Source organism: Coffea eugenioides, chromosome 5 (genome assembly GCF_003713205.1).
Source record: "Coffea eugenioides isolate CCC68of chromosome 5, Ceug_1.0, whole genome shotgun sequence".
In the NCBI taxonomy this organism is placed as follows: domain Eukaryota; kingdom Viridiplantae; phylum Streptophyta; class Magnoliopsida; order Gentianales; family Rubiaceae; genus Coffea; species Coffea eugenioides.
Window position 1 is genome coordinate 47,936,941 of NC_040039.1, and position 15,895 is coordinate 47,952,835.

General features: G+C 35.3%; 2 protein-coding genes across 3 annotated transcripts; one reads left to right on the top strand and one right to left on the bottom strand.

Moving 5' to 3' along the window:
• Positions 1-1,810: 1,810 nt before the first annotated feature.
• Positions 1,811-7,976, top strand: LOC113770749. The gene is made up of 9 exons (XM_027315322.1): positions 1,811-2,305; positions 2,810-2,926; positions 3,838-3,920; positions 4,589-5,052; positions 5,597-5,772; positions 5,927-6,012; positions 6,488-6,621; positions 7,204-7,509; positions 7,770-7,976. The coding sequence occupies exons 1-9, from the start codon at positions 1,937-1,939 to the stop codon at positions 7,955-7,957; spliced, it is 1,923 nt and encodes a 640-aa protein (XP_027171123.1). The 5' UTR covers positions 1,811-1,936; the 3' UTR covers positions 7,958-7,976.
• A 1,199-nt stretch (positions 7,977-9,175) lies between these two features.
• On the bottom strand, positions 9,176-14,885 carry LOC113770675 (probable E3 ubiquitin-protein ligase ZFP1). 2 transcript variants are annotated; one of them, XM_027315214.1, is made up of 7 exons: positions 14,818-14,885; positions 14,310-14,398; positions 11,529-12,371; positions 10,849-11,231; positions 10,622-10,720; positions 10,314-10,481; positions 9,176-9,696 (listed from the first exon to the last, which is right to left on the bottom strand). In XM_027315214.1, the coding sequence occupies exons 3-7, from the start codon at positions 12,340-12,342 to the stop codon at positions 9,544-9,546; spliced, it is 1,617 nt and encodes a 538-aa protein (XP_027171015.1). In that variant the 5' UTR covers positions 12,343-12,371; positions 14,310-14,398; positions 14,818-14,885; the 3' UTR covers positions 9,176-9,543. The 2 variants fall into 2 exon arrangements, with proteins under 2 accessions (XP_027171015.1, XP_027171014.1); XM_027315213.1 differs by lacking the exon at positions 14,818-14,885 and adding an exon at positions 14,658-14,766.
• Positions 14,886-15,895: the final 1,010 nt, after the last annotated feature.

Consider the following 15,895-nt stretch of genomic DNA (forward strand, 5'->3'; position numbering starts at 1 on the left):
CGCAATTACTAAAATTAATGTGAAGGGATAAGAATTTACACGCCCAATCTAATACATTTTATGACGAAAATGATTTTTTCTTAAAAAATTCAATCATCAATTTCCATGCACTAAACTAACTAAACCGTCATCCATGGATACTTTGCAGTTTTGCAGCCGTTTAATTCGTGTTAATCGTGTTCTCTTCTTTAGAATTTAGACTTCACTTACTTTTGCCTCATTACCAATACGTTGGATAAAACTGTATTCTAAAATTTAAAATTTGAATTCATTAAATTATTGAATTATTAGGTATTAAATTTGATATATTTGAGTATATATCGTATTATGTAATAAGTGAATAGTTCATCGCTTATTTTTTGAAACAAATGTTGTCTAAAAAATTGAGTGTTACTTAATTAATTCAGATGTTCAATTTTTTGTTATCATACACATCTGTATGTGGGACCAATTGCACCAACGGTTGTTAGCAACAACTGTTTTGAACGATATAGTATTTTTTGAATAAGGTTTAACTCTACATTAACTACTTATAAAAATTTAATAACATAGACACAATTATTACATATATAACCCACATGAACAGTAACAAAATACCACACTTCTATTTTAAGAATATATAAAAAGTTTACGCAGAGTTACAAAACATTCAAAAAATATTACGATGTTCATAGACGGTTGATAGATCTGAATCCATTAAAATTGAATAATGAATTGGATTATTAAATATAACCTAAACTACCTAAAGATGAATAGCCAGATATGCATTTGCCTAACATAATAAGCCACATTTGATAAAAACAAATTTTTCATGAGTTTCGAATAAACACTAGTTAATATGGCTAAATTATTATTTGAATACACATAATCATAATTATCCGTTTGGATTAGTTGTTTTTTGGGGTGTTTTTAAAAAATTTTACTGTAGCAATGTATATTAAAAAATTTTACTATAAAAAATTTTTGAAAATTTTTATATATTGTATGAATGAGATCTTTTTTGAGTTATTATGTATTACTGTAACATTGTATTTGAAAAACTTGTTTTTGAAAAAACAGCAAATCCAAACAGATTACTTTTTTCTAAACTAACTGTACTCTTTCGAAAAAAAATAACACCTGATACCATCATGCCCAAACCATTAATAAAATGTTTGGCTAACAAGTGCTTTTAAGACACACATCATATAATTTCGAGTGTTTTTTTTTTATAAGAGCGAAACTAATTCAATAAAACATTAATGTAAGAGAAGACAATAAACATGCTATATGCATTGAAATGATTAATTAAATGGTATTTAAGTGTATGAGTGCCCAGAACACTCAAATAAAAAAAATGCAATATTTAAATTTCAAACAACTACCTCAGAGTCCCTGAAAAAAAAAAAAACTACTACCCCAGAGTTATTGCAACTTCTCTAGCCTTTCATAGGTGTATAAACATAAACTATTATTTTGCACACAAGTACTAAATTATTTTTCTTCCATTTCTAAAAACAAATTAACAAGAGTATAAATTTTAGTGAATTTGTAATCATGCTCTTATTCATAATTTATCCCATTCACCAATTCGCAATCTATAAATTTCATTAACTACAAGCATGTGCAGAATAAGTACCCAAAGTCAAACACGGAAAACGGGGTAATAGAATAAGGACCATATCGGTAAAATTCTACTATGTTAAGAATAAGACAGGTTATTTTTAAAAGATATAGGAGCTAAAGTAAAATTTTGAGGATATATAGGGACTTTTCAACAATACATGACGCCCCAATAAAAGCCCAAGTTTTCTCAGGGGTTCTGGCGGGCCGTCTAAACGGGGTGCAAGCTCTGCCTCGCTGCCGCTGCTTCTGCAGCTGCTACCGCCTCCGCCGCCCTCCCCCCGTTTTCTTATATATGTTGAAGTGGTTCAGCACGCAGCAGTGATTAGCAAACATGTCAGAAAAACCAACTAAAAAACCGCCAAAGAAGACCAGGAAGGGCGCCAAAAATCATAACCCAAGGCGTAGTATAAAGCCGTGGGATCACGACGATGATATTCCCTCCATGAAATCCAAGAACCTCAGGGGCATTAAGGGAGCTATACGGGCTGTTACGAACCCCAGTTACTGTTTAGAGATGGGCATTGGGAATTTAAACCGGGATGGTGAAAGTCTTCGGTACCATCACCGGAAAAAACTCTGGTTGCTTCTGAAGAAGTTAATGAGAATGCAGAATTGGGCCGAGGCCAGTGGTGTTTTAAGTGTTTTGCTTAGAGGGACTGCTAAAGAAAAATCAATTTCGAGAAATCGAATAAAATATTTTGTACGAATTCACTACTTGAGCTCTCTCTCTCTCTCTCTCTCTCGCGTCAATTGTAGGCAGATTTTAAAGTTTCTTTTGTAAATGTTTAGTCATGTTGAATATACCGAAATAGTTCTGGTGCTTAGTGATGATGTTTTTGAGGCATTAATGAGGAAATAAGAGAAGCTTTATATGTCAGATAATGTTACATTGGAAAAGAAACAGTCTTTCTTTCTTTTTTTTAATCTTTTCATAGAGTTTGGACACCTTAACATGTTTAATTAAAAGCTCTTTGATGCCTAGAAAAGTTAGTGATGGAGGGGGTAATCAATTTCCATTTTAAGCTATTATAAGAGTATATCGGTTACTTACTGTTGGTGTTAGTGTTCTTGTCCATTCTGTGAGTTCTTGTTTCTTTGGTAGATTTCGAGTTGGCTTGTTCTTTTCAGTTCAGTTTAAGGATAGCATAAGAAAATAATGGATCAGAGTTGATGTAATCTAATTACATATACACAATCCTTGCAGGCTACACTAGAGCTTCTCCAACGTATAAAAGGTGATAACATTAACAAAAGAAGAATGCAGGCTGTTTATGACTTGTGGATGATGAGGTTAGGGCCAATGAGAATGCGGCCAGCAGAGGTACAGATATGAGCATTGCTTATCATTTATCTGATTAAGTTGCTTTCTTCTGTTGAAGTGTTCCTTATCAATCTGAAATTTAATGGTCTCCATACAAAGGAAATTTAGGCAACGAGAAGTGCCTCTCTTTGTAGGGAAACCTTTGAAATTATTAAACATGAGTAATTTTAAGGGGAAAGCCTAAGAGAAAGCCAGGTCCTGAATTACACTGTCATTGATTTCGCTTTCTTTTTTCTACTTTTGTGTGGCTAACTTGCAGTGAGATCTGTTGCTAAGAGCCAGTGCTTTGAACACATAATGGTAGGATATTATTCACTGTTACACAACATGAGAAGAGAAGCTCATCTTTTTGGTTAACAACAATTTCAAGTTAAATAATTGTTTCTGTTGCCTTCTTTTGGGACTTCTTTTGACCATGATATTTTGTTTAACATGCATTCCTATAAAGAATACTTGAAAATGAACTGCTAGTGCTACTGTAAAAAATGATCTAACATTGAAGAAGTTTATTCACTTCCTTTTGTAAACATTCACCGACAAGAAAGAGATCAATCAGAAGAATTTGGATTGAAATTTGTATGTGAAATAGCTTAAGCGAATCTTGCTGAAGAGAATCTGGAATAATTATGTGTTTGGTGTTGACATGGAAAATGGAAACCTTTTTTTCTTAAATATGGAATTAGTAGCTACCAAGACTACAGAGGCGACCAGGCAGAGGCTCGGTTAATGTGCATTGAAATTACTCATGTGGAAGAACATTTTACAGAAGATCCTTCTAATTACTTAAATGTTTCTTGGACCGGAATACCATTATTTGCTAGTATTGTTATTTTAATATGCATTTTATTTCAGACTTGGCTTTGTTTGACTATCTTGGGTATTGAATTATAGCATCTTCAAAATTTGGGCAGGACAGGTTTGCTGCTCTAAAGGAATATATACTTTTCTGTCTAACTCGAGGGGATACAGAGGATGCACACACGGCTGCTGTTTGGTATGCATGTCATGTTTGTTGGTTCTATGTTGTTTTCATTTCTCAAGTAGTAACATTTTTATCCAGCAACTTGCGTCCTGTTCTAAATTGAAAATTAACCACTTAAATGGATCTAAAAATTGTTTGTTCTAGATTTTAAATAAATGATTTAGCTTAGGGATGCCGTGACTGTTCTTAATCTAAATCTAATATAGTTGGAAAAAGCAACTTGTTTTATGTTATCAAACTCCTTATAACTTTCCACCTTCCTAATGTCTTCAGCTTTATCGAGTGTCAATATTTAATCTGTGCTTGCAAGGTCCGGTTGTGTTTTGAAATCTTTGCTCAGCATGTTTTCTCTGATGACAGAGGCATACGCTTGCAACTTATTATTTTTTTTCCAAAGAATTGTTTTATTTTGCTTCTATAAAGTTGAAAATGGCCACTGTGAAAATTAGACCCATAAATTTGAACTTGGAATTTCATTTGGTTCATAATTGGAGGCACAACAGGATATACACCTTTCCCTTGAGACCTAATGGGAGGCACAAAAGAGCATGCAGAAAAACCAGTTCATATCCCACACGTGCTATGGATGGATATAACTTTGGCCACAATTATCTATTGTTATGGTATTCCAGTATGTGAATGTTTGATGAGTTAAGTCATGACCACATTTCTCTGATCAGTCTCATGCAGGAATGTGGTTTTGATAGTGATGCGGTCTCAAACTTGGTTGTCGGATTGACATTTTCGCAGTTATGGTATTCAAGTATCCCAAAAGAAATGCAATTAGGGCGTTTGAGTAAGTGTGCTACTCCCATGCAATTGGAGATCTCTGGAGGTAGAATCTCTATGTCACTTAAGAATTCTGAGGAGCACAATGCTATTGAATCTCAAGCAACAAATGTTCCTTCCAAATGTGCTTCAAACATCTCTGTTGGCAACTACAAAGGTTATTCAAAAAATGATGATGTTGATCAAAATGGAGAAGTGTCAATGAATTTTGAGGATAACATGGGCGGACAATCTCCCCACCAGTTCCAGGCACTAGGGTTTTACATGCATTCTGTGGAAAGAAGTGGAGATGAAGAATCTACATCTCCATTTCAGGGTGATGTTGTACCTAGGACCTCCATTTTCTATACTTGTGGTGCGCTTTAATATTTCTTTCTTTTTGGTGTTAATATAACTTAAAAAAAGTTATTTAAGTACCTTGATCTTTTGCAAGAGTTTAAGAAAGTAGCTCTAGATAACTATTTGCTATTGCAACTAATGGCTTGAAAAGTGAAGAAGTTAATTGAGTACTCTCCATTTCCCCCAAAACCAGCCCTTCCTCCATCCAAATCAAAATGCATGCTATACTATGAAGATGAGAAATTATTCCAAAGAAACTTCTTTGAAAATGATAGTTGTCTTCACAAGTCTAAACTTCCCCATTTTGTCTGATCAAAACTTTTATGTTTGTGATGCTTCTTAAGAAGTTTGGTAATTTCATAATCAAGATGTATACTATAATGTTGACCAACCTGCTAGGACCTCCTGATTTACTCTTCTACTGTTTCAGTTGGTTGCTAGAAGTGCTTCTAAGAAAGATCTGACTTTAAATTGTTTCAGTATCTGTAGTTCCCGCTTTGTTTTGTGCTTGATGGGGTCAAAATTAAGATTGAGCTTTTATTGATCTGTTGAAATATCAGGTCTACCGCCATGGCTATTGCCTTTGCAACTCCCTCATTCAACTGAAAATCTGGAGAATTTCATTTATATGCATCGAAACTCACTTAATGACTACTACAAGAATGCATTGAAATATTTCCGTGCTGCTCTTTACTCAGAGCCACCAGCATATGAGGCCTTTCATCCTCTGATACAGGTATTGCAAGTTTGTGCAATTATGTGAACTAAATGCGAATTCACAATTCATCTAAGTTTTTAATACAGATCTAGATTTGATAATAGAAATCCTTTTACAGAATTTTGAGTTTCGGATACCTATAAACTTTAATTTTGTGGCACTCTTGTACCAGATGCTATTGGTTGGAGATCAGGTTCAGGAGGCCTTGAATGAGGTTGAAAAGTTTTCTTGTAATCCAGAGACAGCACTTCAATTAAGGTGATGACTTCTGTAAAACCTTGACATGGAGTGGTTTCTTTATGTGGGCATGCCATTAAGCGTTTGAAACAAGAAAAAGTAGTCATAAAATGCAGAATTGCTGTTAAAAAAAAATGCACTTTTTGGGGGTTGAAAAGATTTTCCGAATTCTCCAAAATTTTCAGTGAAACGAAAATCTGATAATCCATATCTACTTCTTTTCATTTTCACCTGTTTTCTGGCGGAAATAATGGAGCCTAAGCTTTAAGTTGAGATCTCTTTAATTCAAAAAGTCTACCGTTCATATTGTGTGTTGAAAAGTCTGGAATACTTTTTGGCTCCAGTTACTGACTACATCTTTGTTAGATATGGTAAAATAACCTCTTAATTGCTGCCTGTTTTCTGTTGCTCTATAGGGAGCATGGATATCAGTGACTAGTGCTCTAAGAATCCTGCAATAAGAATTCGTGTTTACTTTTGGTTATTTTGGTTGCAGATTGAAGACTAGTTTGTTGGAATACTTTAATGATGGCAACTATGGCAAACTTCCCACGCATTTTGAGGACATCTTGAAGAAGGACCCTACATGTAGCTACTCATTGGCTAGACTTGTGAATATGCATCGAATAGGTATACTTTTTAGAGTACAACTGATGATTTTATTTGAATTGACATTGTGGGAATTAAATCTCTAGTGCACTAGCCTATCTGGTCACCATTGTCACACTTGTAAGTTCACGTCCTGGGTTCTTATTTGGTGTCAATCTATTCTATGCGTCATACTTGCTCATTTAATTCTTTTTATGTGGTCTGCTCTTCTGGCGGGTTTTTGAGACGGTTTTCACTATGAAATTATAATGATGCTGTTTTCTTGATCTCTCCTCTCAAGTCATAAACATTTGCTTTTGTCCCTTCTTTATAATGAAGGGAAGGGGGAAAAGGAATCTAACTGCATCTTGCATGCAAATAACACACACTGAGCATTATATAATTTTTCAGTTCATTTTTAATCTATCGACTTTTGCTTGTTTTTTTCATCCTTTATCCATATATCCTTGCGTATGGGTGCTATTGCTTAACTTTTCTCAACCTGTTGATCGTTGACGGCATGATATTGATAGTGCAGGCAGCCCCCAGGGAGTTCTTCCTTTTGCTGCAATATATTCGAATTTTATTTTGTAGACTCTTACTATCTCAAAGTTGTATTGTCAGGGTATTACGGTACTGAAAAGCTTGTTGAGATGATAGCATGGCATTTGGATGCTGTGCTTGCAGAGTACAGTACATGGAAAGAGTTTGCTTCCTGCTTTCTGGAGCTCTCGCAGACTGTGGGAGATCAAGTATCAGCATGTTTTGACAGCAATGAAGCTGGGAAGAAAGAGAACTTCTCATGCAATGTTATTCAAATTCCAGCAATTTTTACCAACCCTGAATCCCAATGTACTTGGAGATTACGGTGCAGGTGGTGGGAGAAACGTCATTACAGTCGAAAGATACTTGAATCGGAAATTGCAGCAGGTATCGTATACATCAGTTGCATCTTTCGTTTCTCTCGCTTGAAGCTTCTAAACCTCTTAGTTGCTAGCTTTGCGTTTACTAGCTCCTCTTTTAACTTTACTCAAAATGAGACATGGTATTCATCACACGACCAAATATTTTCAGCTCTTGGCTGTCAAAATTAATCTACTGATGGAAAAGTCATGAACCTCTTAACAAGTTGATTTTATTACTGAAAGTGCAAGTGTGAATCTCAGTTAATGATTTTCTTCTGGTGACAGGAGACCTGCAACTCATAACCTACAAGGCAGCGGCTGCATGTCATCTCTATGGACGGGAATTCAGATATGTTGTTAAAGCTAGTGAACAATTAGGGAGGGAAAAAAATATTGAATCGCTGTCTATTTTGCGTATGCATGATCGGAATTCTGTTGGATTTTATTCTAGTATTGGCAAGAAAAGTTTATGAATTAAGTGCAATTGATTAACTCAAGAAAGAAGCTCTTATTATTCTTGTCCGATTTGATTTATCTGGAGAGCTGATTCTGCCTTTTGAAGAGCTGATTTTTCCCCTTTGAAACAGATTCAAGACAATTGACCGATTTTTTCAATTATTGATAGACCTAGTCAGATGCAATCGGGTGTTCATTATATTAAATTTTTTTTTTTTAAAAAAAAAAAAAGAAGCAAAACAACAACTAACTTTAAATAATAAGAATAACTCATCTAATGGCACGTAACTAACTAAGGAACGCGGGTAAAATTTTGTTAAACTATACGCAAAAATTAAGTGTTCAGGTTTCAATTTTGTAGTTTATTAAATTCTTTTTTCTTTTTTACTGACTAATTTCTTTCAGTAATTGGAAAAAAAAAATTCCTCAAATGTGCTACGTTTGCTCTAAATCCGATACACTGAAGACTAGATTTATTTTTGTCAAAATTACAGAGACTAAAACTGCGCATGTGCTAGACATTAGGGACCAAATTTGTTTTCATCGAAACTTTTAAGGACTATAATCAAACAGGTACTAAACATCGGGTATTAAAGTTCCACTTTGACTCTTCAATCGTCCCCTATCTCCCTCCTGTTGAGCCGCAAAAGAAACCAAACTTGAAAAGAATGGTTGGAACCGAAGCTTGGATGCTTAATCAATAATCAAAGCTAATAAGAAATGGTGATGTAGGATAGTCCCATAAAATCAGAGGCCACTTAACCTTCCATTCATTTTGAACCTACGTTTTAAGAACTTTTTATTTCGGAAAGCATCTAAAGTGCTCTTCCATGATGAGTTTCCAATGCTCCAAGATTAGGGTGGCAAAAAAAGCCTCTCCACATCTCTCATTCCCATGAACTACTTCATCCAGACAGTTTTAGAAAAGCAAAACTGAATGGATAAATGAACAACAACAAACTGTCCCATAACCTCTTCTTTTACTTTTTAATCCAAAGAGTAGTAGCATTTGATTGCTCGAAAAGGGTAAAAGCACCCCTCAGTACCTTTCCATCCGAGAGGTATTCATGCCAGCTCATGCTTGGATGTTTCCCTAAAACCAACTAGTGCTTTTCTACCAAAATCCGTACTACCACTTTGTCCAAAAGGGAAACACTGCTATCAGCTTAAACAAAGACCAATTCTGCAATAACAAGTGAAGTAGCAAAATCACCACAACAGTAAGAATGGTATAATTCTGTCTTCAAAATCAGCAGTAAAACAAAGAATCAATGAATTGTCACATACAAACTACAGCAATATTTTACTTTCAGCTATAAATATCCTATTAAGTACACATGGGATATATGACCGGAAACTAATCCAGTGCACATGCAAGATTAAACAACAAAAGTTAGGAAGTCTGTACAATTTTCCAGAGAGACATAAAGCCAACAGATAAATGTTTGGAACAACGTTGACCGTCAGTCTTATCTCTGCGAGCATATACACATATATATATAGAATACATCAAAAGGAAAAGATCCCTCTTTTTTGGACAATAAATACTGGATCACAGAGCAAAAGGTGACTTATTTAACTAGATCTTCTGAACACCATCTAGCTAGTGTCGCAGATCCTTCCTTCCCGCGGTCAATGCTGCAGATTTGCAAATGGGGCAAGTATTCTTCACAAGTAGCCACTTCTTTATGCAGTCTACATGGTACTCATGACCACAATCTAGTGTTCCAACCTTTTCTTGATCCTTGTAATCAGTCTGAAAATGGAAAAAACAATAAAACGAGAACTTAAGTGGACTGCCGAAAGACCAAGACAATGGCCTTCTTCATCAGCAAGCAAAGATGCAAGCCTCATCCAAGGTAACACCAACAAAAGTCATAATACTAAAGGAATAGCTAGAATATGAGAGGTGAGGGAGGAAATGATGTGTTCTTCATGTAATTACTCAATAGCCAACTGTAAATTGCACTAGGGTGTTTCAATCCAAGTTGGAGATGTTGATGCAAGGAAAAAACCTTGACAAATAAGGTTAACGAGTAATAGTTAACCACACATTCTCAGTACTCGAAATAGCAGCCTAATTACCAATCACACCTTTCGAGAGCTAACATTCAAGTTTTGAAGAACCTTTACAACATTCTCATGTGCAGGAAGAAGCCATAGTGTAATGAAAAAGGGTTATGGGTCTAATTCTTATACAAAAAACAAAACCTTACAGACAGTTACCTGTGGAAGTGATTTCTTTGAGCAAGACGCGCACAATACAAGGGTAAATGCAATAATTATAACAAGTCATGCCATAAACAGTGTCATCCTTGGAACCTTATTCTAGAGATTCAAGCATAGCAAATAAGGGAATTCTGCTTGAAATACCTGGCATATCACACAGAAATCTACTTCCTGATTCATGGATGCTGCCACATCCAGATCAAGACAGGTTGCTGATAGAGTAAATGATCTTGTTTTTAAGTTGGTTGTAATGGCGTCTTCTGATAAGCCAGTACCTACACTGCCAATCTGTTCCCCCAATGCAAGCAGCTCCTGGAATGGAACTCTAAAATCTCAGTGTGTTTCTTACTACAGCGAAGGTTAATCCATTGAGGGTTGCACAACATATCAAGCTGCAAAATAAGCACCCATAAAAGCTGTAATTTATCACAAAGTGCCACCAATAAACTTACCTCATAAGACATGTGATCTATATCCAAGCGCATATCTCTGTGCTGATCCATTGGATCCCCTGCTTCATTGAAACCAGGAACTTCCAATATGGCAACCCCCTACATCATCCAGCCAGATTTACAAAGCATATACAATACTAAATATGACAACCATAGAGTTAATCAGATAACACAATTAAAAGAGACAAAAGGTGTAATGTAGTCAATGAATTTGAAGAAAATGTTACATCTTCTGGCAACAATCTCAAGTTCGGAAGGTTGCGGTGCCTAGTATTCATCTCAGGTGTAACTTCTCTCCGATGAGGCCTGTACAGCCGAAAGCCAGTTGGCGGAACAGGACCCATATATCGAGGTCCGGCCTCTACAACACCTTGAAAAGGACTTACAGCAGTACCATTTGCTGAAAATCGACGGGAAGAGGTTACCACTTGTGAACTGAAATTCATATTCTGGCCTCTCGCCCCTTGCACAGGTGGTAGCGGATGATGAATACCAGGATGTCCTTGAGGAACAGGAGTATGCAGAAATCCAGTGGAACTTCTGTTACTTGGCAGCTGAAAGCCATGTAAACCCATGTTACCAATCTCCATAGAACCTCCATTCATGCTACCTGGAACAATGAGAGAGGAGAAGGGCGGCAGGGGTGAAGGAGGAATGGAGGAACAGTCAGTGAGTCTGAAAAAATGGCTATGACAAGTCTCATAGGTTATGCTCTGTCTTTCCTTTAATAGCAAAGCACTATATTGTAAAACGAACTAAAGCAATCAACTAAACAAAAGACAACTTCTCAACTGTTTTGACTTAAACAAGAGCATAAGAAATATGGAGGGTTTGATCTTAGGAACTATAAGGCCACCTGGCAAAGACATTTAAAAATTAAAAGAAGTTATGTCTAATAACAAACTACCATGTAGATATGGTACAGAGGATGCTTGATTCCAGGTTACACTGTTGACATCTGGGCCCAACCAAGGATTGCTAGGTAACTGGAAGGGTTGACTGACAAAATTCCCTTGAATCAAATGATTAGAATTATGTGCTAATACGGAATCAGGACCAACAACACCAGATCTGTTCCCCACACTTCTATTAGATCCACTTTCAATGGTGGCTGAAGTCTCGTTCCCTCCATATTCAGGTGGTACAAATGGCATAGTATCTGTGAGTGTTACATCAGATTCAAGAGGCCTTGCACTCACAGGAGCAACAGAAGAACTAGAACCTGCTAAGGAGTCACAATACTGGATATTCCATGGAAGGCCTTCAGCAGTCTTTCTTTTAAACGAGCCTCTGACACCATCCACATATGGATTGGTCCTCCCATAGCTGTCTGTAGGAACTCCAACCATCCTATGCGTACTTGGGAACGAAAACTGATCATGTGTCCCATGATTTACTGGGACAGGGAAATCTCTGGGAGCAGACGGAGGAATCATAAAGGGATTATACAGATTGGATGATGAACCACCGGCTAGGTCAACATTAGCAGCTGGATATTGATTGTACTGTGGCATGCCATAGAAGAAAGCAACTTCATGATGCTCTGATGGATGATGCAAGTTAAAGCTACTAGCATTTCCTGGAGGTGGGACTACTGTGTGTACATTAGGCTGTGGATAATTTGTCATAGCACCATAAAAGACGCATGATTCAGGATGGATGTAGTCTTGGCCTCGCTGATCTGATTCTAAATCAATCATATGCATATTTCTTTGCCCCATATTCGTGAAAAATATTGTGTCCTTGATGCCTGCAACAAGAAATGATAATTGACATTAGTCATTTATCATATGCCAACATTTGATACAGAAAGATCAAAAGCTGTACCAAAGAAGAAATGACTAAATTTGTTCAATTTTCAGCATATTAAAAAGCATCCCAACAGCTAACTGCAATTCTACCTCATCCAAAATTAAAATCTCAATCTGAAACACATCCCACAAATTGAATGCAGGAAAAGAAGAACAAAAATGCAAGCCACTATGACATTAATGATTGTCTTCTTGAAGCAAAGGAAGATTGGTGTAACAACAAGAGAAATAAGCTCCCAAAGTCCTATTTGAGCAAAGGTGTCTGAAACTGAATATGATACTCAAATTATCAAAACCTAAAGAGACACACAGCATAAAGAGAGCATAGAACTCAATCTAAAGTATCAAAATTTAGCTCAGATGATCCTATTTGCTAAGTCACACTCAAGTCAGCAAATACAAGCCAAAGACAAATTATCAAAGGCCTCATTACTAATAAAGAATAATAAAATAAATACATCATCACAATTAAGAATAAAGACAGAAGCAGCCTTTCTTTGTCGTGAATCTCAACACTGTAGAACAAACCACCAAAATCCTAGATGCGTTTACAAAGGATTTGACAATAGAATATTCTGGATATCCAATCACATGCCATATTATTGAAATATCAACTTCCCAAATCTGCAGGTCTCTTTGCTGAAAAGCCATCCTAAAAGCACGGAGCAACCACTTAACCACGAATTCAAGGCTTTCCTTCAATTGAATAAATGAATTTGCATAAACATTTCATGACTCGTATCTCCACAACATGTCTAAAATATAAAATAAATCTAATGTATTTTTATGATCCAAATTTAAATGCATAAACCAGCATAGTTAATTCCAAAATGTAAACATTGAGTCCCACTTCTGCAGCTCTGTTTACAAAAGCTATCCGCAGCACATGGAATAGCCACCCGTCAATAATGTAAAGGCTTTCCTTCCATGGAGCAAGTGAAGTTATGATCAGTATTCTCCATATAGGTTGCACATCTGGCAGGTGTCTAAAAAATAAAACGAACACATATCTTCGAATAAAGCCAAATCTCAGATAGGAAACACTTTATTGGGAAATACAACTGCCAAATCGATGTCTTAACCTTTTTCTGCTGCATAGTTCCCAAAACATTTGAAGTTAACTGAAATTTCCACACACCTTGAAGTCAAGGAGCAAAGCATCAAGACAGAATTAGTACGTTACTATGTTGACGCCATCAAAGTCCAAACACGCATAATTTTGTGAAAGCACCTAACTGTTGAACCATCAAAACTTCAAAAAACTCCACAATGGCCTAATAAAATAACCTTCAAAACTATGCACATGCAATGTAACCAAAACAATCCAGCAGATGTCGGACATTGTTAAAGGAATTCGACTCATAAACAGCCTAAGTAGAGTGAAGACTCTATGACGAACTCACAGATTTTTCAAGAAGTAAAAAGACCAAAAAAAAAAAAAAGGAACCAACAATAGCAAGAGATGCATTGAGGCTTTTAATCATACTCAAGGAAAATTGTTCCATATATCAAACATATAGGGCAGTTCTTCGGCGTAGAACATGAATGCAACAAGCAGTTGAACTTCGAATATTTCTACAAAACAAGATAAAGAGATAAGCCTCCATGCATTCTACTACTAAAGGTCATTAAATGTAGACAAATATACTATTCTGCTTACCAACATTCTTCTCAAACAACAGCTTTAAAATACTTTAATTTCCTTAATTTTGTCCATCAACACAGGTAATAAAATAGTAGAAAAAACTAAACACTCATTTCTTGAAACACAATAAAAAACAATATTCCACCAGAACTTCTTGGTGGGTCACCTAAAAGCTCATGCCAAGCTTGCAATTCCTGGGAAAAAAGAAACAAATTCATAATCAAAATCTCACCTTTTTATCATCAAAAAGATCCAGGGCTGCCAAGGCTTTCACCTTTAATAATTACCACGAATAGCCTTTCAATAAATTATCTTCACGCCCTGTATCATCAGAGAAAAAGGCAAAAAAAAAAAAAGCATTATACATTCAATAGAACCCTAAATTTGAGCCCAACAAAACAACTAACATTTTGATCATCATTGATCATCAAAACAAAAACCCACCAAAAAAATTTTCTTTCCAGGGCATGTGCATGCATTTGCATTTGCATTTGCATGTTTTCAAGTGAATTAATAAATAAATGTCAATTTAAATTCAGAATTTTGCGACAATTAAGAAAAAAGTTTCATCAAAACTAACCCCAATTAGGCGTTGATCAGAGTGAGATCGTGAAATCAAGTATAGAAAGAGAAAAGGCAGAGAGAGATATATCTCTGCAAATACGGAGAGAGAGAGAGAGAGAGAGAGAGAGAGAGGGAGGGAGAGAGAATTTGGGAGTTACAATGGAAAAAATACTGACCTGTTTGTGTTCTTTGTAATGTGCACTGGTAACAGTACAGAAAATAAAAGGAAAATAAAATAATACCCACCCCCCCTCCCCCCTCCAAAAAAAAAAAAAGGAAGGAGTGAGTTTCTTTTTCTGTGCTAAATAAATCAATAAGGATCCGTTTCGCCCGCGTTTGCTATGTTGGATTCTTAAGGATTTGGAATGGAAATCAAGCTACGAATATCCATTGCGGTTGTGTACAATAATTATTTCAGATATTATTTTATTTGCAACATGAATATATTTTTAAACAATTTTTTTATATTTTTAATTATCTTTTTATTTCATGCTTATTGTATCACAAAAAAAATGTAAATAGTAATTTTTAAATAAAAGATTCTAAATAACCTCTATCTAAACCTTTTTAATAATCTCTGTCCAAACACGGTACACTTTGTGTAAGGATAGAGAATTATTTGGAAAATTTTTAAAAATTATTATTATAGATCTTTTTTGTACACTGATATATATAAGATCAACAAAAAAAATTAAATAAATTATTTGAAAAAGTGCACATGATGCAATTAAATAATTTTTACTTTTCAAATAATGGCTAATGCAAACACTAGTGGTATGAAAAAAAGGAAAAAGAAAAGAAACTATTGTTCTAATTTGGGTTTTAATTTTTGAACATCCAAACACTGATTAGTTGACAAACTCGTCCGTGCTATTCTTTGATAAACAATTGCAGTAGAAATATGCAAAATTTATGAAATTTCCCGATCATACCCAAAAAAATAAATTCGCACTAGGGGATATATTTTGTACTTTGTTGTATTTTCTGTGTACTTTTTTTTTTTTTTGAAGAAAGGTACGTGTTTTATCTAATTGCAGTTTTGTTTTTCTTATTTATTTATTTATTTATTGGGCACTATAATGTAAACAAAGGTGAGTGTTTCGTAAAATAATCTATTGATCAGCATAGTACACCTGAACTAAAATAATTGGTTGTCATGAATTGAAAAAATAATAATAGGCTATAATATGTGAAATTCAACCCTCAATCTACCTATAAATCATCTACTTTGTAATTAACTTGCGACTCTTGTAT